Source organism: Fonsecaea monophora (genome assembly GCF_001642475.1).
Source record: "Fonsecaea monophora strain CBS 269.37 chromosome Unknown Scaff7, whole genome shotgun sequence".
Lineage (NCBI taxonomy): Eukaryota > Fungi > Ascomycota > Eurotiomycetes > Chaetothyriales > Herpotrichiellaceae > Fonsecaea > Fonsecaea monophora.
In genome coordinates, this window is record NW_019173938.1 from 97,376 (window position 1) to 118,176 (window position 20,801).

Here is a 20,801-nt window from a genome sequence, read left to right on the forward strand (position 1 = left end):
GACGAAGAACATGGATCCAAAGTTCCACACGCCTCCGCCTCCCACCACGATATTCAGCCTCTCCTACCCCGTGCCCTTCGTCCTCCTGATCACGATACAACGTGAAAAACAGATGAACTCAATCCCCCTAAGAGGTCACTGGGAAGGCGAACTCCTCCTCCAGTGGTTCGACTCCGAGCCCGAGCTGCGCATCGCCGTCATCACGGGTGCTGGGAACAAGGCCTTCTGCTCCGGCCAGGATTTGATCGAGCAGGAGGAATTCACGCATAACCCACCACACCCAAAGGAGAGGAAATTTGCGCCGTCGGGATTCTGTGGGCTTAGTAGGCGAGGTGGCAAGAAACCCGTCATTGCAGCTGTCAACGGATATGCGCTGGGCGGTGGATTCGAGATTTGTCTCAATTGGTGAGTCCTAGCTCCGACCATGGAGCACTTTAGAGAATGCTGACAAGGCCCCGCCCAAAGTGACCTTGTCGTCGCGTCTCCAACAGCTTCTTTTGGACTTCCAGAATCGTCAATAGGAGTGTATGCCGCCGCCGGGGGGCTCCCACGGATAGTGCGCATCTGTGGCATGCAGATCGCTGCAGAGATAGCCCTCGCCGGAAAGAGACTGACCGCACAAGAGGCCAAGGCTCTTCAGCTGGTCAATCTCGTAACCGAAACCCCAGAGAAACTCCTACACGAAGCTCTGGCGCTGGCGTCAAGAGTCGCCAACATGTCCCCGGACGCAACGATTGTGACTCGTGCAGGTCTGAGAGAAGCGTGGGAAACGGCAAGTGTGGAGAGGGCCTGTCAGTTGACAGCAGACCGGTATGAAGAGCCGCTACTCGCCACACCGAATCGGGACATTGGGCTGCGGGCATTCAAGAAGAAACAGAAGCCGAACTGGGTCCCTCCCAAGCTTTGAAAGGGTGGTTGGTGACTCTGAAGAACCCAATGTCCCTCCACTCAATCACGGAAGCTCTATACCGATCGCTCATGTGCTGAAGAGTGTAGTGGTCATGTTCCATGCTGAATCGTGCAGCCACCAGTCATCTTCGGTGGTCAGGGTGAAGTCAAGGTTGGAATACTCAGTGGCGTCGGCGGACGTAGGTGGATTCATCGGAGCCATCTGGGCAACATGAATTGCAGGCGGTCCCGTAGCAATCCCCGTTATGCTCCCGGGCATACTGTTGGGAGACGCCGCAATGACCTTTTCCGGGAAAATGTTGGTCAGAGACGTCTGGTTGAGGAAATGCGTCAAGCTCGACCTCATCCGTAGCGTGACCGGATAATGCTTCTCGACCGCTTCGAGGACTTCATACAGTGAACGTAGCCAGCGCACGTCGTTCTCAAATGGCAGAGAGAGCTGGCGCATGCGAATGATATGTGATGCCAGCGCAACAGCCGCTACGTAGACATTGTCCAGCATCACGGTGATAACATTCTCGAGGCCGAAGATGTGTCGGTACGAAAGCACCAGTTTCGCTATACGCACGGCGTTTTCGTGCACCACGGCATACAGGTGATCGAGGCTTTTGGGCTGTGCGTCGTCTCTGCCGGACGCACCGGATTGCCCTGCCTTGATCATGGCGCGATGTATTGTCACCTGCATTCCAAAATACTGCATATGAGGCCCGTACGCTTCGGCGTCCAACTCGTCGATTCGTGCATCGTCAAAGGCAAGTTCGTGCGGGAGACGGTCAAAGACTGAACGCAGGTTAATCTCGAGCGAGCAGAGGCGCAGGTTGGCACTGCGGTCCGCATGGCGAATGGTGCCGAGCGAGTTCAGGATCTCGACAATGTCCACCATCTGCAGGCACAGTGCAACCCACATGTCCAGAGTGTTGGTGTAGCATCGGCCTGCCATGATGCGTCGTACGGCAGCGATAACCGGAGACGAGATCGAGGTCGGTCGTCCAAGGTACAAGCTCCACAGAGTGGCATAGACGAAGGTGCCGAGCAACAGAGTCTCCCTGAACGCGGCCTCCTCCTGTTTCATATTGTCGTCTTTGTCGGGCGGAGCGAGATCCACATGCAATGCGAGATCTACCAAGAGTCCCGTGGCGATGACTGGCGAAGAGAAAAAACAATGTTAGCAGCAGCCGCAGCAGCAAGGAATTCCACTCACTACTGTACGTCCAACCCAGCCTGGCACGGCCCCGCGTGGCCTCAAAGTCACTCAATAAAAGGAAACCCTGCAGCGAGGCGATGTTCGGCTGCTCGAGCTCCGACGAGATCTGCGCCTTTGCACGCTCCGCGTACTTTCTTCCCAGCTTCCTGACCGCGCTGGATGTACTGTTCCGCGTCCCCGCGGCCATGATGGTGTTCTCCAAGAAGTTAGAATAGAACCGGTGCCGCCCTCCCTTTTTGCGATCGCGCATGAACAGGTCTTCGTGGACAATGATTTGGGAGTTTGGCTGGATCTTGAAGAATATGCGCAACAGCGCCTTGCACAGCTGCTGAGAATCCATGTTCATGGTCGTCTCCTGTGGTAAATCATTCTCTGGGGTTATGGCAATGGACTTGATCTCGGGTGAGTGAACATGGAGCTGTGTTGTCGACCCGTAGTAGGCGGGATCACCACAATTGCCGTCTCGAAGCACACGAGGCTCCCCTTCCTCAATGTTGGTCATGGACACATCATTGACAGAGGCCGCGTTGGGTCCCAGAGAGGGCAGATTGTTTGGGAGTGGACTGAGATGGGCCAACGAGGGTCCGGTAGGGATGCTGGGGACTGCATATTGGACTGTTCAATGTGTCAACCTCGCAATGTGGGAGGGTGTCATATCACAACACATACGATACGGGCTTCGCTCGACAGGAACCGTCTCAGGAGGCTGACTCTGCCTGTTTTCTCATTAGCATGATGCCTCTGGTATTGAGAGCTACGGGGGAATCCTCCACGCACGCTTTACTGGCCCAGTCAGTCTTGTGGTTCTGGGTGAGGTCAACGGGCCATTCTGGTGCCGTCATGTTGGCATCCGGCACTTCATCGTTGCGCTCAGGCTGCTGCTCAATGACGATCGTGTCTTCGGGAGGGTCAACAACGGTTGGGTTGTTATCGATGGATATGGGCCGCGTGCTGTCTGGTTGGCGCACTTGGGAGTCGTCGTCGACTGCCATGGGGACGACGTTGACCTGCTGGGCCTGCAGCGCGGCTCCCTCGGCCGATGCCTTTTGGATCATGCCCTCCAGAGATCGGATGCGTTCTTGCATCTCTGCCAGTTTGTGACGAGCTGCACCATTTCTACACGCTGCTCGTTAGCCCCTGTCTCTGGCAAGAGAACAAGCAGAGATCTCTCCGCGAAAATCAGCCCGCCCTTACCTTCTACGATCGCTATCGCGGTCTATGATACATGCACAACTTGAAGACCGACACGGAGTACATTTTGACCCTGTGGGTATCTTTTCGGCATCGCACTGGTTACCACCCCATCAGAGACAGTTCGGCATGGGCATGCGACAAAATCCCCTTTTGTCTTGCATGTCAAATCTCACGATGGACCTGGTTTTGCTGACCTTGATTTTGCGCTGACGACAATTGGTGCACACGAGGCGAGCGCGGGCCTGGTTCCTCGGCCCCTTGGGAGGATGGTCTTGAGCACTCGATCGCTCAGTCATATTTTGCCGGTCAAGTACGAGGTGCTAGACAGTGTCGTTCATGATAGATGGCAAAACAGGCACCGTGGCAACCACTTTCAGGGGAAGTTATGCAGCCAACGTCTATTTGAGAGGTGGTATTGTTTTTTTCTCCAGTTCACCACAAGTTCCCTACTAGATCTCAGCTCCGCAAACTTGGCCGCGACGGTGGGTTCAGACACATGTCGACTGGTCCGTGCATGCGGGGTGCTCCAAGAGGCAAATTTTGAACCCCGGAATCAAAGGGAAACCATCCCCCAAAGTGCATAATGCAGGTCGACCAAGTCACGATGGGCCAGTCAGCATCCTTGGGTTTCTATTCCACTAACGGAGCCATGTCCTGGGCGGGACTGGACTGGGGCGGAGGCGTGCAATCACAGCCTGCGTCATATACCCCGGAGGTCGCCATCGAGGTCACAAGGATCAAGGAGGCACGGTACTTCGGACTGTCTGAGTCAGGAAGGGGGGATGTGGGCAGCTTTGGGCCACAAGACAAGCGCGGAAATGGGTAGCCGAGAGAAGTTGCTATGGCCAATCGACACCACTCGTTGCTCACTTGCTCGGCAAACCCTTTGCCGTGATCTCTCCTCAAAGCGGAAAAGACCCCGGGTGAAATCCGACGTGCCGTTTCGTGGGGACGGGCAGGACGGATCAATCATGGACGAAGAAAAGGGGGGCCTTCGAAATATTCAGTTCGTCTGTGTTCTGGCTCGACCAGGCTTTACGCCCCAAGCTTCGCCCACATGGGCTGGGTCTAGGTCGACGCCATATCTGGTCCCTCACTTCCCTGCTGCCTCGTCCAATTGTTTTTGGATATTGGCATGATACCGATCAATCCCCGCGGGGCGAGCCATGACTGTCAACAAATCATCGGCACAGTCGACCCCCTTTGGCAACTCGCAGGTCAGATTTCTCCTGAAGAGACACCGGCCCGGCCCTGCCTCCTCGAACGTGTAAGTGATGGTGCAGATACCATCGACACCACCCGTCCCGTCTGGCAACTTCCCGATGCCATTGATCTGCTGGATTGCCCACTTGAACGGCCGCACCGCCGTGATTAGGGTCCAGGTCGAGTGGTACGTGTTGGGAGGGAGTGTCACTTTCTCGGTCCACGTGTAGCCCACTTTCAAGGGCAGGTCCTTGTGCATTTCTTCCTCGCCGACCATGCCACCGCTGCCCTTGTAGTTCTTGCCCCAGGTGGTCGGGTTGCTTGCATAGTCGTAAACCACCTCACGGGGATGGGTGATGACCGTCTCGGAGGTGTTGCTCATTACACCCATGGTTGCTGTCCTTTTTGGGGGGCCTTTTTGGGGGGCCTTTTTGGGCAGCTCTCGAAGTGGGTTGAAAATGGAAAGGCTGTTTTTCTTTTTTGGCTGTAGTGTTCTTCTTGAGGTCTTTATCAAAGACTAAGGAACGTTATATCCTTCTGTCCACTGGGAGGGACTCTATTTGCCGTGTCAGAGGTCCAATCAGAGTCTGACATCGACCGGGGTCTAGGTATACCAAAGGTGAAATGTCCCCTCTCTCCCCACATCCATTCGGCTCAAGACGAAAGGTAGCGGCTGAGGGACGGCGACAAAGCTGTGTTTCCCGAATCAGCTCTGCGGACGCTCACTAAGCATCGGTTGGGCAGGGCAGGGCAAGGCTTGGTCGGTCAGCCTTGCACGATCATTGTCCCCTTCCTCGACAGGTGGTGAAGCAAAACTTTGACGTCGTCGATGATCGTACAGCTGATTGCAACGGTATATCTATATCTATATCTCAACCAGCCCGTACAGCGGCCATGTTGGATGCGGCAGAAGTTGCAAAGCACAATTCCCGACATTCATGCTGGGTGATCATCTCCAACAATGTGTACGACGTGACAGACTTTCTTGCAGACCATCCGGGAGGCCCCGGGGTGATTCTGAGATATGCTGGAAAGGTATGTTCTCCCATTGAGTCGACTGTGATTGTCGATGTATTCCCTTGCTAAAGACACATGCCACAGGACGCGACTGAGGAATACGAACCAATCCACCCGTCTGGAACTCTCCAGCGACATCTCCCTGCAGGTTAGACCGCCACATTTACGATCATTATTCCTAGAAAGCATCTCATTCGGGCTGATAGATAAACATCTCGGTCCTGTTGACCCGTCCACCTTGAGCGCGCAACCCACCAGAGACAGCAACTCCGCTCCCGACGATAAATCCTCTCCGAGTCAGTCGTCCATCCCACATATTTCCGTGTGTCAGAACCTCGACGACATTGAATCCGCAGCACGCCAGAAACTGACGCGCAAGGCCTGGGTCTACTATGACTCTGCCGCCGAGAGTCTGGAGTCGTTCCACACGAACCGCCGCGACTGGGCCAAGATTTCGTTCCGTCCACGCGTGCTGCGCAATGTCGCGCGGGTGAGTATGAAGCGTCGCATCCTGGGCCACGACGCAGACTTGCCGTTCTTCATTTCGCCCGCGGCCATGGCCAAGCTGGGCCATCCGGACGGCGAACTCTGCTTGGCACGGGGCGCGGCGGAGAGGAATATCGTCTACTGCTCAAGTACGTACAGCTCGGTGGCGCACGACGAGCTGGCGCCCTGCTTTGACCGGCGCGAGGGGAGGGGCGCGTTGAGTTTCCAGCTCTACGTGCCGAAGAAGAAGGAGGATGCGAAGAAGTTGATCGACATGGCCAAGAGGCTCGGGTGTAAGAGTCTGGTCATTACAGTGGACACGCCCGTCGTGGGGAGAAGAGAGGAGGACGACAGATATAAAGCGGAGATTGAGGTGCAGGAAGGGCGAGAAGTCCCTAGGACGACGAGCGTGGCGGACGGCGAAGAAGCGCCGATCCTAAGAGGTTATCATTCCTCAACGGTCGACTGGGAGGATATAAACTGGATGAGAAGGGAGTGGGGAAACGAACGCGGACCCGTGGCTCTCAAGGGTATTCAGACGGCTGAGGATGCTTATCTCGCATCCTTGAGCGGCGTGGAAGCCATCTACCTGAGCAATCATGGTGGGAGGCAGCTGGACTTTGCACCGAGTGCGATCAGGACGTTGTTGGAGATCCGGAAGTTCTACCCTCAGGTGCTGGAGACAGTCGACGTCTACCTTGACGGGGGTGTGCGACGAGGCACAGATATCCTGAAGGCATTGTGTCTGGGCGCGAAGGGTGTCGGTCTCGGAAGACCATTTCTTTACGGGTTGAGCGCTTACGGGACAGATGGGGTGCTCAAAGTGATTGAGAGTAAGTTGTGCCATCCAACGAGAAAGACAGAAAGACTGACCACCCCGCGATAGTGCTGAGTGATGAAATCGAGACGACGATGCGGTTGTTGGGAGTGACTGAGTTGAGCCAGCTCGATCCACATTGTATCAACTACACTGCTCTGGAAAGGGACCTGCCTCAAGAAGTGAGAGCGGTGCAGCCAGGGAGGCAATTCAAGCTCTAAGGCAATAAATGATCCGGTTTTGGTCTCAGCCATGCCTTTGGAGTTTGGCCCACGCTCTATACAAATTCGTCTTGATACCTCACAACTTCGCACCGGCACTTCGAGCGCCCTGACGAGCCGCAGCAATGTCATTCGCAAGACCGCTGACAATAGAGCCGTAGTCGAAAGTGGACAGAAGAAAGTCCATCCCCTCTGCGGCGCGCTTCCTCGCGTGATCCTCTCCCATGCCCATACACCCGACGACCTTGCCCAGTTTCTTCCCCGCGGCACATATTCGTTTCAAGGCGTTGAGAAATTCCGGCTCTGGTCCGTCCACCGCGGCCGTGAGTCCCAGAGACAGTCGCAAATCAGCTGGACCGATGAAACACCCGGAGACGCCCTCGAGGGCGAGGATCTCCTCGACGTTCTCCAGTCCCTCGCGGGACTCGATGATGGGTAGGATCGCAATGTCTCCTCTCTTGGCCCTCTCAAAGTATCCCCCCATTCCTCCGTGAGGGCCGTCCGGGTGGCCAAAGGGCGCGTAGAGGGGCCCAAAACTCCTCCGACCAGCCGGCGGATAGAGCGCACGATCTAGGATCGCTTTCATCTCGGCGACATTGTTGACCATGGGGATGATAATGCCTGCGGCGCCACTGTCGAGACCCCATTTCACATACTCAACCCCGTGCGATGGGATGCGAATAATGGGGAAGCGTGTCCCCCGCGAGACTTGCACGTATGCGTGGACCATTTGCGTAACCACGTCCATGGTCAACGGGGCGTGTTCCATGTCGATCATGACGAAGTCACCGTCCGCCTGTCCGGCCAGTTGGGCAATGATGGGTGACGGAATCGTCAAGACGGTACCAACAAGAGGACCATCCTGAGACTTGATCTTCTGGACAAATGTCTTTGGTGATGCAGAGCTGTCTTGCGAGGTCGCGCTGGGGATGCCATAGGACGCCATGTTTGCCTCGATATACGGAGTGGTAAGGGGGATAGATCTAGTGATAGACGTCCGGAGGTGTTTGTAGATGTCTCTGCCGATGTCCTTTTCTATCCTGGCCCTCGTACGTTCTTCCACCTCGAAATACTAATGAATCTTTTGGGGAAGCATATACTTGTGTCACCTAGCCACGGAAAAGACCCCTCCCGCTCATCCAAACCGACGCACGAAACGTGCCATGACTCGGCTGTGGTGGCTGGCCAGAGCGACCTCTCGCTCAAAGGCCTAAGCATTGCCGCCATGCCACGCCCATTAACCGACTGCTACGCCCTCTTTGGTTATTCTATCTAGACCAACTGTTTCGTCGTCCTGTGGCTAGTGCCTGCTTCTATTTCGACCGCTCAGGCAATATTTCACGCCATGAAGAACTCTCGGCTCACTGGTCAGTAGCACGTTAGAAGTCTACGCCGCGTAGACAGCACATCGCTGATGGCTGTGCTCTCGTTGATCGTAATATTTTCCTATCGTATTCCAGATTATGATGACCTATGTAGCGAGCGCAGTGGTTCGGTGGAGGGGGATTTCGTGTACACCTCGTTCGTCCTGAGACATGGTCCTGTCTAACAGGTTGACGTTAATCCTTGAAGCTCAAGGGTAACCTCAGGGTAGAATTCATGAGTGAAAACGTCAACTAAGTTGGCTGGAAGATGGTTTAGGCGCAAGAATAAAATCATTTGTTGTTGGCGCTGCGTTTGCACAGATCGAAGCCCAAGCAATTGCACCGTGCAGAACCATCGGAAGAAGAAACTATCGTGCAATGCCAAACTGGAAGTTTGTGATGCCTTCACACGAACCAAGAATCGAGTGGGATGTGAAGGGGATACTGCCAACTACACACTACTACACGCATGGAATGTCAATCTATCCTGGTCTCCTTTCCCATCTCGAAAGAACCAGACCGTCTGAGACATGCACTTCGCCAGCAATTCCTTTCGCTTGCTTGGGAGTACATGGGAGTACAGAGCACCCTGCAAAGCAGAGGACCAGGCTAAAATACCCATCTCTTGTGCAGCACCAGATGCCGGGCTAAAATGAATGCTAGAATTCTAGGCCCAAGGACGGAAACAGCAACGACAACAACTGATGCTGAGTAGATGGCCAGATGGGCTCAAAGGCCAGAGGCCACGACGGAGAACTCGGGCACTACTACTCCCGGCAACTTCTGGACTTCTGGGGTGTAGCCCTCGTCGGCTATCCCTCAGGGTTCGCAATGACTCCCCCTCTGTAACTCGGATATCGGCAGCCGCAGACGTGGCTGTTCTCTCGGACTTGTGACCAGAATGATTTTTCTTGGGGGCTTGCGGCGGACACATTAACAGGGTCTAGGTGTGTAGCTGACTGATGTGAGAGAACCTGAAGGTATGTTAAAGCAGACATCTTACGCCCTATATCAACGGACTTTTGGTTGAGTGAACAAGCTCCAAATATATTCTCCAAGTTCTCTCACAGTGGTAACGTCCTCTCCTCAACATGGTAGCAGATTTGACACCGCGATATCTCAAGTTCACCCCGCTGGGGGAGACATTCGTCGCCCAGGTTGACGGGCTTGACTTCTCTCAACCCATTCCCGAGGCAGTTCGGGATGAACTCCTCGCGGGGCTCCAGAAATATGGCGTCCTCGTCGCACGAGCGACCAACATCACAGACGACACCATGATTGCCCTTGGACGGCAATGGGGGGAGCTGGACAACATCACGGCCCACAAAAAGGCCGGGCGCAAGATGCGTCTCCCCCAAGACGAGATCTTCGACGTCGGCAACATCGACCCGGACAACAACATCATCACCGCGGCGGACCCGTTGCGCATCTCCAGCGCCCGGGGCAACGCTCTCTGGCACGCCGACGGCGCCTATAATCCTCGACGCTCGGGCATCTCGATTCTCCGGGCCGTCGAGCTGCCACCAAAGGGCACCGGCGGCGAGACCGAGTTCCTCGACTCACGCACCGCGTATGAAGATCTCCCCGCCGAAACCAAGGAGAAGATTCGCGGCCTCATCGGCCTCAACACCCTCCTCTGGAACCGCAAGCAAGCGAACCCCGACATGGACATGTTCAAGGACATCGACTGCACCAAGGTCCCTCTGTCCAGGCACAAGCTCGCGCAGATCCACGAGCCTACGGGTCGCGGCAACTTGTACATCGGCTCATACAACCACCACGTCGAGGGACTCCCCGTCGAAGAGGGTCGAAAGCTCATCGACGACCTGCTCAAGCACGTCACGCAGGACAAGTATAAATTCGCCGTGCACTGGGAGAACCCAGGAGACGTCACGTTCTGGGACAACACGGCGGTCTTGCACCGCGCCACCATCGGCGAGTACAATGGCAAATATCGTCGTGATATGAGGAGGATCTCCACGTTCGATACGAGCTCATGGGCGTGGGGGGAAAATGATCCGGCGAAATCCACCCAAATTGGACTTCAGTGAAGAAATTGTTGTATGTAAAAGGCCGTCAACTCGGCCTGAAATGAGTGTGTGTATTTGAAAACGAATGGCGAGTCCTCCATCACAGACTTTTGCTGCTCGAGTAACATTTGACATTTGACACAGTTATTTTGATAAGAATAAATTCTCTTTATTGTATGGTGCAAGCAATCCTGGACCCGCTTGTAATGAAGTGGTTCGAATTGTTCCACCTGTGAGGTTTTGGTTTTGAAAGTCAATCATGTAGACTGCTATCTTTCTATATGCTCTAGTCTTGAATCGTCCTTCCCAAAGACACCGCGACTCTTTCTCTGTAGTTCGATCAAAAGATAGCCATGGCGTTAGGATGACTACCCACGCCGCCTGGAAAGTGTGAAAATGTGAGCGAAATACTCTCTAGCCGTTGGGCAGGGGAGAGAGCCTTACCGGGCACGTTTGACGGGCTGCTCACGAAGAAGAAATGATATCTACCGTGTCTCTTGCACGCGTCCGCCAGCTTCTCAAAGTCCCACATCTCCCCTATGGGACAGCCCCAGCGCGGGAGCAGGTAGAGATGGTGGTTCCAGTCGTACGGGGTCGGCCACGACTCGAAGGCCGGCGAGTCCGAAGCCACGGCCGCGAAGTAGTTGTCGTGGAGGAAGTCGACCATCTCCTCGCTGACCTCGACGCCGACGAATTTGAAGTCGTAGACCCCCGTCCCTTTGGCAATACTGGCGCGGCTGTCCTGGTCGAGTCTCTGGTAGTTGTCGATCCAGCCGGTGCGGATCATCAGGATGTCGCCGTATTGGAACGTCAGGCCCTGGGCTTTTGCACAGGCAAGCAGCTCGGATGTGGAGATGGGATGAGTCTCGTTCGGGTCATATTTCTTGTTGTTCTGCAGAGCATACGACCAGTAATCGATGAGAACTCCTCTTCCGACTTTATATGCTGTCAGCGCCAATTGGATTGTTGATATAGGGGTTCTTCTATACCAATGCCATGGTCTGCCCATGCTTGAATTCCACAGCGCGTAGTGTTCATGATTTCGTCTTGGGTAAGCTAGCTCAATTAGTTCTGGCGACAGGCGCCTGAAAGGCCAACGCGGAGCAATGACTGACATTATTGTAAAAGACATAACCGCCACCATTGGCGATGCTGACCTGGAAGAGACCGTTAATCATTATCTTCCAACGCAGCACCGATGTGTCTTACATGTCTGAATCCGTCCCACTGTGTTTCTCGTCAGTTCCATCATTCAAAACGCCTTTTAGCAAATCGCTTACCTGCGACCCCGACTGCGAGTTCATCTGATACAAATCATCGTTACCGGCAGGACCTAGGCTCTTCACTTTCCACTCAAAGGGCTCGCGACCAAATGCTGGAGGATTTGGGAGATTCAGAGGCCAGCTAGATGTCCATCAGGACTAGAACACCAGATGGCAGAAATATCGCGTTTGACATACTCCAGATTGACCGTCTCGCCGGACTCGACGAGCTTCGCGGCCTCCCGTCGGCGGCGCGGAGTCAGCAGGTTGAGTCGCCCTAGCTGTGACGTGTCACTGTCAGTCCATCCCGTAGTGACGCCGAGCACTTCAGAGGAGATGGTACCTCGTCATCCTTGCCCCAGAACCACGCGGCACCCTTGGGAGCACCAGGAATATCTGGCAGTTCCGCGCGTTTTGGGAGACTGTCGGAGTCTGGATCGAAGCTCATTTTGTTTCCTTTTGGTGTCGGTACTGCGTACGGGAGTCGCTTAATTACACAGTCGATTGATGGGAGTGCCGTGAAACCTCCAAAATTATCGCCGCTGTCGGCCCACGAGTGACGAAGCCCGATTGTTCTTATATCCCTGGCACGTTCTACAATGAAGCCAAGCCCGTTCTGCTCTGCCTATGCTGTCTGACGGCGATTGGAACGGCGATGCACCTCGGCAACACAGGGCAAAGGGCTATATTACACACTCGGGTCGATAGCCGCACGACGCTTCAAGTTGTATGGTTTGCTTCGACCGATTCGTGCGTGTCCAGGGTCCACTGGCCCTTGACCCAGGGATTTAGTGTTATTGGTCCCACGGCAATAGATGGCGGGAGCGGAGAGACTCTCTTATTGGGTTACTCACAGCGTGCTAACCATATATGGATAGATTCAAGACAAGGACTCCACAGTATTGGACCCACTCTGCCAATGACAGCATTCATAGAGCAAGCCTTTTCATTTGAGACCTGTATCCAATGCGCAAAAGCGAGATCTCTCTAAACGTCGTAGTCTCTCTGCTCATCTATACCGTCCACAAGTCCAAGGTAAAAAGTTAGATCCCGTCCGTCCAGGTCCCGCATCGAGAAGCCGTTGCCTAACCAATACCATGCATTCCCATGTCTGTATTTTATGTGATAGTCCTCATACCGCGGTGAGCTCAACAGCTCCATACTAGATGAAGAGTCAGCAGCATATCCCATGAAAGTTGGCCACCTCTCTTGACATAAAGAGAAGAGAAATATTGGGAGAGATCACTTACTACTGCAGTCTGGTTCCTGGGTGAAGCATTATCCGGCCGTCGATTGTGCCTCCTTTGAACCAACTCCGACACGGTGCGTCGTAGACGGTTCGCTTGTTGAAAAGGTCAGCGTGCTCGGCGTATTGGTCAATCATCTCCGTCTTGGGTGTAATGCTCTTGATATCCTCCAGCTGGATCTTGCGGACCATTTGTACGATGTACGATGCAAACAGCTCGATCATGGGCATGGCGCTTCCCTGCCCGAGAGGCCCGTAGGGGCCATAGAACGTGAAGTAGTTGGGCATGCTGGGCGCCCCTACACCAAGGTATCCAATAGGTTTCTTCGCGTACAGATCCTGTAGATTGATACCGTTGGCGATGATTGGGAATCGAGGAACCCAGGAGGTGTCGAAGCCAGTGGCGCAAATAATCACATCCACTTCCTGCTCGACGCCATCCGGGTCGATGAACCCTTTGGGGGTAATTTGAGATAGTCCGCCTTCACAGTAGACCTGGACGTTCTCTTCAATCAAAGCCTCGAGGTAGCCGTTACCGGGACTGGAATGCGTCAGTAAAACATTGCTAGGTGGAGGGACACTGGTGAAATGAAACTTACGTGGGCCTCTTGCAGCCAACTGGGAATGTTTTTGGGATCAGTGCTTCTGCCAGCTTTTCATGGCCTTTCAAGCGCCCTGTCATTTCTGTGTGGGCAAACTGATTCGTGTTAGTGAGCAGCTCGTGATGTTCCTTTTGCATGGGATGTACCTTCATTGCTGCCATCGAATCTGGGGTATTCTTGTGAAATACGTAGAACCCTCGAACCATCTCAACTTCGACCGACTTCCTATACTTGAGGTAGTAGTCGGGGTCATTGCGGAAACGTTTCTTCTGTTCTTCCGAGTCTGTTATCGCGACGGGTTAGTACCAGTAGATCAAACAGAGAGTGCTTGGGCGAGGAAAATACATTCGAAATTCGTGCCGTTCTCTCCGGCGTACTTCTGTGCAAATCCAGCCGTCATCCAAGTCGGCGTCCGCACCCAAGTGTATAGTTTCGACACGTCCTTCTGGATATTGGCGACAATCTGAATCCCACTCGAGCCGTTTCCCACAACAGCGACTCTCTTGCCCTTCAGGTCCAAGTCATCTGGCCACGCCGCGGAGTGCGTCAAGATGCCTTTGAACGAGTGTAGGCCTTGGATATCTGGCCACTTCCATTTACTGGACGTCGCTTAGCCTTCGCCACGTTAGAGTCCTCTGCGGAAATGCTTACTTTAAGAATCCCATTGCATTGACGAAAATATCGCACTGCTCATCGATCTCAGCGCCAGTCGCGAGATCTCTGATCTTCAAGTTCCATAGTCCAGTCTCCTCATCCCAGTCGGCACGCTGGACCTCGTGGCTCAACTTGATGTACTTCCAAAGGTCAAACTTGTCGACGACGCCTTTGAAGTAGGCAAAGATCTCCGAAGCCTCGGCGTAGTACTTGGACCATACTTCTGGGTTCCAGGAGAATTGGTAGGTGACACTCGGTATGTCGCACGCACAACCACTGCATTTCATTCATGTCTGTCAAGAACAGTACTTGGAGGCTGCAATGAGATTTTAGAACGTGAAAGTCACTTACGGATACTTGTTCTCCCACCATGTCCCCGCGACGTCGTTGTTCTTCTCGTATATGACCAGATCGACATTCTGCAGGCGATCCTGTGCGAACTTTGCCAGGTTGATGCCCGACGCACCAGCTCCTGCGCAGATTATCCTGAGCTTTCGCGCGGTTCCCGAGGGGACTTCGTTGATCGAGTATCCGTTTTCATTGGTCGTCGGCCAGTTGTACAGCGCTGGATAGTTCTCCGGGGGCACAGCGATCCCGTTCGCTTTTGGAATTTCCTCGTCTTGCACCAGTTGGACAGCCATGGTTGATGGGTTTCTTGTTCGTGAAAGAGCCAGCAATCTCTCTCTCTCTCTCTTCAAAGGCTGGCCTACACCTACTTACTTACCTAGAGCGAAGACTCACTCTTTCAACAAACGTGACTGATTGCCTCGGACACACTACAATACGCGCTAGGAATCCATGCGTGTCTTGCCACAACACACGGGTATGATCCGCTCTCCGAGTCAGATTCGTCCCAAGCAGTGTGTTTTCGGTTCGGTAATTTATCCGTTACGATCCGCCACGTCTGAGACGAAGTGCATGTAATATTCGGTACAGCAGTTCAGATGATATCCCATGCGGGGGAGAGAGCTTTGTTACACAGTTTCAATACCCTGGAGTAACGGTTTAAGTAACGGTTTTTAACTCACAAGGGTTAGTTTAGCTTTGAACTGCAGAGACGGTTTGGCTTTGAAGCTTTGATCTTCTCATTGTCTTCCTACGTAGTGAACTAGACTATTTTCTTGATCACAGCACAGCAAGCGCATTTGGTGGACTCGCCACGCCCCCTTCGATGTTCAGTGGTGCACTCGTCACAAAGAACGTCCACCTCTTCTGTTTCTTGCATTCGGCAGCCAATGCTTCCAAATCCCACAGCTCCCCCAATGGTGTTCCCCACAGACCGAGCGCGGTGTCGTGGATACCTGAAGTATTGTCAGTGTCGGAATTTATAGGGTCATAGCATTTGAGGTATGCCGGAGGGGCATGGCGTGAGACTTACGGTACGGCATCTCGGCCGGCCAGGCTTCGAAAGCCATGTTGTCCCCGACGAGGGCGGCAAAGTGGTGGTTCCACAGCCACTCGATGGACGATGCTGTCCCCTCGACTCCGATATAGTTGTGGTTGACCTTGCAGCCTTGCACCCTCTCCTCGTCCGTGGCTTCATTGTACCACTTGATCCATCCCGTGCGCACGAAGAGGATATCGCCGGGAAGAAATTCACTTCCCTGCCACTTGGCGATCTCATCTAGATCCTTCTCGGTGATCTTGTGCTTGCTGTCCGCCCTGTATTTGATCCCTTTGTGCTCCGCCCACACGACGTAGTCAAGTAGGATCCCTCGTCCGGTGACGCCTCCTCGTTTGAGCCATTCTGTGCGCCCGTGGTCAGATTTTGTTCAGGGGCATCGTTGACGGACTGTAATTGTCTGTTACTCACCTTGAATTCCGTTCCTGGAGTTCGGATTCGGTCCACTGATTTCCTCGTGGGTCAGTCCGTTGTAGTATTGCTGAGTCTCCTGAAAAGCCCAGTGTCCTGTCTACTGTTAGTGGAAGGTCTTTCCTTCGTGAAGCCGATGCCAGGGTGGTACTAACGCAGCCCATCCCACTGGCTGCTGGTCTGGGTGTTGATTGTGATTTCGTCGTCATGTCCCACCAACGCGGGCTTCAAGTCCAGAAACTTGTGGATGATGGGATTTCGATTATGTCCCGGGTTGCGGATGTTCTCGAGTGGCCAGCTAAAGGAGCCTTGTCAGCGGACCTGCCTATCAAGATACGTCCCAGAGAGGTGAATACTTCAGCGAGACACTCACTCCCGCCTGGATCTCTTCTTTGGCACGGAGAACTTTCTTCGGCGTCAGCAGGTTCAGCGTCCCCAGCTCGTCCTTGACGCCGTCTTTGTCAAATAAGCCCCATGCGCAGCCATGAGGCATCCCCGGGACGGGCGGGATGTCCTTGTACGAGGGTAGGTCTTCGGCTTCCAGAACCATTGTGATGTATTCTTTCCAACAGCGTATGTGCTCTGTCTGTGTTTGACCATTCCACGAACCAAAGAGTCGAGCCCGGTTTAAATTACTAGTTCCTCAAGTCATGTGTTGCGTGTCATGGGCCAGATGGGCCGTCCCTCCGTGTTTCGGGCCTTGTGCTCCGCTGGATAGACTTATCTGGCGGATGACCCGAGACTCTATACTGTCACTGCAAGCCACGTGCGGCATAATAGCCGCTCTACTTTGAACGTAGCTTGTTCTTCAAACGTCGTCAACCGCCTGCTATACGACAGTCTTGTCGTTCCATTCAATGACGACTTTTCGGAGATATGATTCCATGCATGTGTCGAATCTAGCTAGTACTCTAAGACGTCCCTCGGCAGCCTGTGTATCGGTCCCTGGCGAGAATCTACGACTGACGCAGTGCGAGCGACTCTTTCAACAGCGCGTCCCCAAGCTCTCTCAGCACGTTCTTCTTGATCTTCCCACTCCCCGTCAACGGATATGAGTCGCCAACTTTGGGATCGCCAATCCAGAAGATGTGTTTCGGCGCTTTATGCCTCCCGAGTCTCCGCCTTACCCAGCTTCTTACTTCTTCGTCATCTGGCCGTTTGTCACTCGCAGCTTGTAGAAAGGACGCCACGATCTCGCCGTATTTGTCATCCTTCAACCCCACGACGCTGGCGTTCATGATCAATGGGTGTTCCATGAGGATCTCTTCGATTTCGAGAGGGAAAATATTCTCCCCGCCTGGTGGTCACCAATAAGTTTGTTGCCCGGGCTATATGGGAAGACAAACGTGAGGGGAAAGGATTGGAGCGTACCGCGAATGATGATGTCTTTTATCCGACCCGTGATTTTACAGTATCCGTCTTCGTCGAACGCGGCTTCGTCGCCAGTATGCATCCACAAAGTCCCATGCTCGTCCCGTATCATGACCTCCTTTGTCTTCTCCGGGTTCTTCCAGTAGCCCTTTTGCAGCAGATAACCGGAGATACATAGTTCTCCTTTACAGCCGATGGGCACAATGTTTCCCTGCCCGTCAATTATCTTTGCTGATGTATGTGGTAGGATCGTGCCGACGGTGGCTAATCTTCGTTCGAGCGTGTCGTTCCAGGAGGTCATGAAGCTGGCAGGAGACGTTTCCGTCATGCCTGAAGCTAGTCAGTCTTCGAATCTGTGGGATAAGTGGCGACGGTAAGGCTTACCATAGGTGTTCGTCAGGTACTTGAGGCTCATTTTCTTTCCCAAATCTTCCATCATCTGTCTCGGTGTTGCTGAACCTGCAGCAATGCCCGTCCTCAGCCTTGAAAAGTCGTGTTGTGGCCCAATCAGCTGCATCTCTGCGGCCCACATGGCGGGTACGCCGTGAATAGCTGTACATTGCTCCTCCAGGACGGCACTCAGGACAGATTCGGCATCAAAGCTGTCGCTGGGGAACACGATGGTGCTACCGTGGGTAATCGTCGCCAATAGTCCCAAGACGAGCCCGAAGCAATGAAACAATGGTGGAGGGCAACAAAGAATGTCCTTGTCGGAAAGCGCCATTCGATCCCCGATGAAGCGCGCGTTGTTGATGATATTGCTGAAAGCACGAGTGGTCAGATTATATGACCTTAAAAGTAGACTTGGGACTTACAAATGTGTTAACATGGCTGCCTTCGGGTTGCCTGTCGTCCCACTGGTGAATTGAAGGTTACAGACGTCGTGAGGAGATACAGCCAGCTCTGCCGTCTGCAGGGCCGTGTCGCTTACTTCATGACCTCGGGAAACAACGTCACGTAACGTCGGAAGAAATCTGTACTTGGTTGTCTGATCGTCTCTCAACAGAAGCAATTTCTGTAATCCAGGTATGCTTGTGGCCCTGGTCGAATCCAGGAGGGTCTCGATCGTGCTATCATAGCTTCGTGTGCCGATTCTGGCCGTAATGAATAGCACCTTGCACTCTAGACCAGCCCATTAGCATATATTTTCCTGTAGGGGGAAAAGCAATACACATACCACTGGCAACGATTGCCCGCTTCAGCTCTTCTGGTGTGTATGTCACATTGAGCACCACGAGAATCGCGCCTATTCGTCCACACGCGAAGAAAAGCTCCACATACTCGGCGCAGTTTCCCGCAAAAATTCCCACGCAATCTCCATGTCGGATTCCAAGAGAAAGCAGGCCTCGCGCAATCTGTTGGCTCCGCGCGCGAAGAGACAAGAAGGAGTGGCGAACGTTTTGAGCCCGAGACACCAAAGAGGTTTTGGAGGCAAGTTTCTGCGCCTGCAAGTCCAGCAATGTGCCTAGATGGAGGCTTAGAAGCTCTGGCTCCTTTGGGCCATGAAGAATCGATAGCCGCGTCTTCTGGTCGAGGTGGCGGAGAGTCTGATGTAGACGCTCAATGGCCATAATGTCAGTGAGCTACTGATACTCCGGAGCAGAGAGGTGTAGCTGGGCTCCTACAGTCTACTGTCGCGACTCAGCGCGTATTTACATGGACGTGTGGGAATCTTCTGTGTCAGAGATCGGTGGACACGGAACCAGCCCGTGACCAGACTGGGGAGACCGGAGATGCGGTGCAGGGACCCTGACTAACTGCGAAGTGGTCCAAAGGGCTTGATCTGGCTCTCCTACAAGTTATTCACATTGTCACTTATGTGGCAGTCACCCCATCGTAGCGTCTTCTGGCCGATCGAAGCCACCATGGAAGCACAGGATATTCCCTTATTAGCCACACATCTGTTCAGATTCACGTCCTCAGTGACCATCGTGCAGACTCTGTCCATTCTTTTGGTCTATATACTGTCATTTTTCTCTTAGCAGCCATGTTGCACACCTTGGGCTCAGGATGACTACTTATCAGAAAAGACAGTGCTCAATGACGACTTTTTTTGTCTCTATCACATGCGAGAAACTGAGGCTCAAACCCAGATCACAGTATCGAAGCGACTGCATTTCAAGCCTTTCGGTGTCGTAACCCTGTCCACACTACGGAATCCGATCTTTGAGCGATGCAGTTCAGTGTATCGCACGTTCGAGCGCCGGTTGGTACGATCAAAATGAGCCTGCCACGGGATGAAGCTTCTAGTACCCGAATTGGAAAGTGGTGCCCACAACTCGACTCCGCATTGTTTTGTTTCGTTGATGCTGTTGTGCATAAAGGTAGACACAAACACTTGCCACCAGCTACAAGGAGGAGTAGGGTCCTGCTCCGTGGCAGGGCAGTTGAGAATCTCGACCATTATGCCATGTCACTGAGCTGGGTCCATTCCCTCGACTCAGAGAGACACGCCAGGCTTGAATGCCCAATCGGGTCGGCAATAGGTACCCGAGATTTGTGGACACGGATCCCCACCGCATCTTCCGCCCTGGAACCTGACCACTTTGCTTGATGCCGGCCAACGCCGAGAGGACGGATCTTGGATCTCGCGCTCGGTATTTTGTGAAGCATGCTGGGAAAAAGGTTGGGTCGGCCGGACAAGGTCAACCTTTCCATCTTCCTTGATCTCGGAGTGCTACAGCTTGAAAGACCTTGCTCGGATGATAAGCCTACGAGTATATAGTATTGAGGTTTGGCAATTTACATCAGCCTTTTACTATTCGAGATTTACATACAAGTCGCAGGGATATGCATGTATTGAGTCCCTAGTGACTTTTCTTCCAGGCACGCTCATAGTAGACTGGCTGACTAGCTACACTTTTCACTCGACTATGCCCAACCCATTGCTCAACTCTGGCAGGGATTTCCTTGGCTATCACTGTGGCAAATGTTAGGCCACGCGACGTTCTCGTTCCTTGTAGTTCCAGAGTCTCTTGGACGCTTGCCCCGCCCACAAATGACTTTCGCACCATCGGGGGTTGTCTTTTCATAGGCGCAAAAGTAGGCTCGGAGAGACCCTCCTTAGACCCAAGAAGAAAATGGTTGGCAGCTCCGGGGCAACATGTGGGGGATTTGAAAGCGTGGCATTCCCATCCCACACCTACGCTTGCTTGCTACCGTAGGCATAGCCATCGCACCACTTTGACAATCTGGAGCATTGTTTTCTCCTCTTACCAATCTAACTAATGCTTCAAATTTGAGCCACGATTACAACGCAAGCTGTCATAGGGAAACTTTTCAGTGACAGAATGGCAGAGGAGGCCAGGGAGGCTGAGATTGACCACCCGCGCGGAATCAAGAGAGTAAGACAGGCGTGTGCGAACTGCAGGTAGGCATGAATTCACCTCCCGGCCCACGGAGTGAGGG

General features: G+C 53.5%; 10 protein-coding genes across 10 annotated transcripts; 3 read left to right on the forward strand and 7 right to left on the reverse strand.

Moving 5' to 3' along the window:
- Positions 1-10: 10 nt before the first annotated feature.
- On the forward strand, positions 11-907 carry AYO21_01744 (hypothetical protein; the record flags this gene model as incomplete). The annotated part of the gene is made up of 2 exons (XM_022651726.1): positions 11-405; positions 466-907. 2 exons carry the CDS (start codon positions 11-13, stop codon positions 905-907), a joined length of 837 nt encoding a protein of 278 aa, XP_022515844.1.
- A 69-nt stretch (positions 908-976) lies between these two features.
- On the reverse strand, positions 977-3,198 carry AYO21_01745 (hypothetical protein; the record flags this gene model as incomplete). The annotated part of the gene is made up of 4 exons (XM_022651727.1): positions 977-2,052; positions 2,111-2,728; positions 2,783-2,829; positions 2,891-3,198. The coding sequence occupies 4 exons, from the start codon at positions 3,196-3,198 to the stop codon at positions 977-979; spliced, it is 2,049 nt and encodes a 682-aa protein (XP_022515845.1).
- A 1,202-nt stretch (positions 3,199-4,400) lies between these two features.
- AYO21_01746 (hypothetical protein) lies at positions 4,401-4,901 on the reverse strand (the record flags this gene model as incomplete). Its single annotated transcript, XM_022651728.1, has 1 exon — positions 4,401-4,901. The coding sequence occupies one exon, from the start codon at positions 4,899-4,901 to the stop codon at positions 4,401-4,403; it is 501 nt and encodes a 166-aa protein (XP_022515846.1).
- Positions 4,902-5,404: 503 nt separating this feature from the next.
- On the forward strand, positions 5,405-7,051 carry AYO21_01747 (hypothetical protein; the record flags this gene model as incomplete). The annotated part of the gene is made up of 4 exons (XM_022651729.1): positions 5,405-5,545; positions 5,612-5,675; positions 5,734-6,846; positions 6,900-7,051. 4 exons carry the CDS (start codon positions 5,405-5,407, stop codon positions 7,049-7,051), a joined length of 1,470 nt encoding a protein of 489 aa, XP_022515847.1.
- Positions 7,052-7,130: 79 nt separating this feature from the next.
- Positions 7,131-7,997, reverse strand: AYO21_01748 (hypothetical protein; the record flags this gene model as incomplete). The annotated part of the gene is made up of 1 exon (XM_022651730.1): positions 7,131-7,997. One exon carries the CDS (start codon positions 7,995-7,997, stop codon positions 7,131-7,133), a length of 867 nt encoding a protein of 288 aa, XP_022515848.1.
- A 1,509-nt stretch (positions 7,998-9,506) lies between these two features.
- AYO21_01749 (hypothetical protein) lies at positions 9,507-10,466 on the forward strand (the record flags this gene model as incomplete). Its single annotated transcript, XM_022651731.1, has 1 exon — positions 9,507-10,466. The coding sequence occupies one exon, from the start codon at positions 9,507-9,509 to the stop codon at positions 10,464-10,466; it is 960 nt and encodes a 319-aa protein (XP_022515849.1).
- Positions 10,467-10,785: 319 nt separating this feature from the next.
- On the reverse strand, positions 10,786-12,155 carry AYO21_01750 (hypothetical protein; the record flags this gene model as incomplete). The annotated part of the gene is made up of 7 exons (XM_022651732.1): positions 10,786-11,381; positions 11,435-11,501; positions 11,561-11,602; positions 11,655-11,672; positions 11,726-11,849; positions 11,906-11,988; positions 12,051-12,155. 7 exons carry the CDS (start codon positions 12,153-12,155, stop codon positions 10,786-10,788), a joined length of 1,035 nt encoding a protein of 344 aa, XP_022515850.1.
- Positions 12,156-12,694: 539 nt separating this feature from the next.
- AYO21_01751 (hypothetical protein) lies at positions 12,695-14,850 on the reverse strand (the record flags this gene model as incomplete). The annotated part of the gene is made up of 7 exons (XM_022651733.1): positions 12,695-12,869; positions 12,958-13,494; positions 13,553-13,650; positions 13,702-13,838; positions 13,901-14,154; positions 14,207-14,485; positions 14,561-14,850. The coding sequence occupies 7 exons, from the start codon at positions 14,848-14,850 to the stop codon at positions 12,695-12,697; spliced, it is 1,770 nt and encodes a 589-aa protein (XP_022515851.1).
- Positions 14,851-15,334: 484 nt separating this feature from the next.
- On the reverse strand, positions 15,335-16,572 carry AYO21_01752 (hypothetical protein; the record flags this gene model as incomplete). The annotated part of the gene is made up of 5 exons (XM_022651734.1): positions 15,335-15,510; positions 15,588-15,956; positions 16,023-16,118; positions 16,178-16,320; positions 16,379-16,572. The coding sequence occupies 5 exons, from the start codon at positions 16,570-16,572 to the stop codon at positions 15,335-15,337; spliced, it is 978 nt and encodes a 325-aa protein (XP_022515852.1).
- A 406-nt stretch (positions 16,573-16,978) lies between these two features.
- On the reverse strand, positions 16,979-18,964 carry AYO21_01753 (hypothetical protein; the record flags this gene model as incomplete). Its single annotated transcript, XM_022651735.1, has 5 exons — positions 16,979-17,319; positions 17,394-17,723; positions 17,778-18,154; positions 18,209-18,515; positions 18,571-18,964. 5 exons carry the CDS (start codon positions 18,962-18,964, stop codon positions 16,979-16,981), a joined length of 1,749 nt encoding a protein of 582 aa, XP_022515853.1.
- Positions 18,965-20,801: the final 1,837 nt, after the last annotated feature.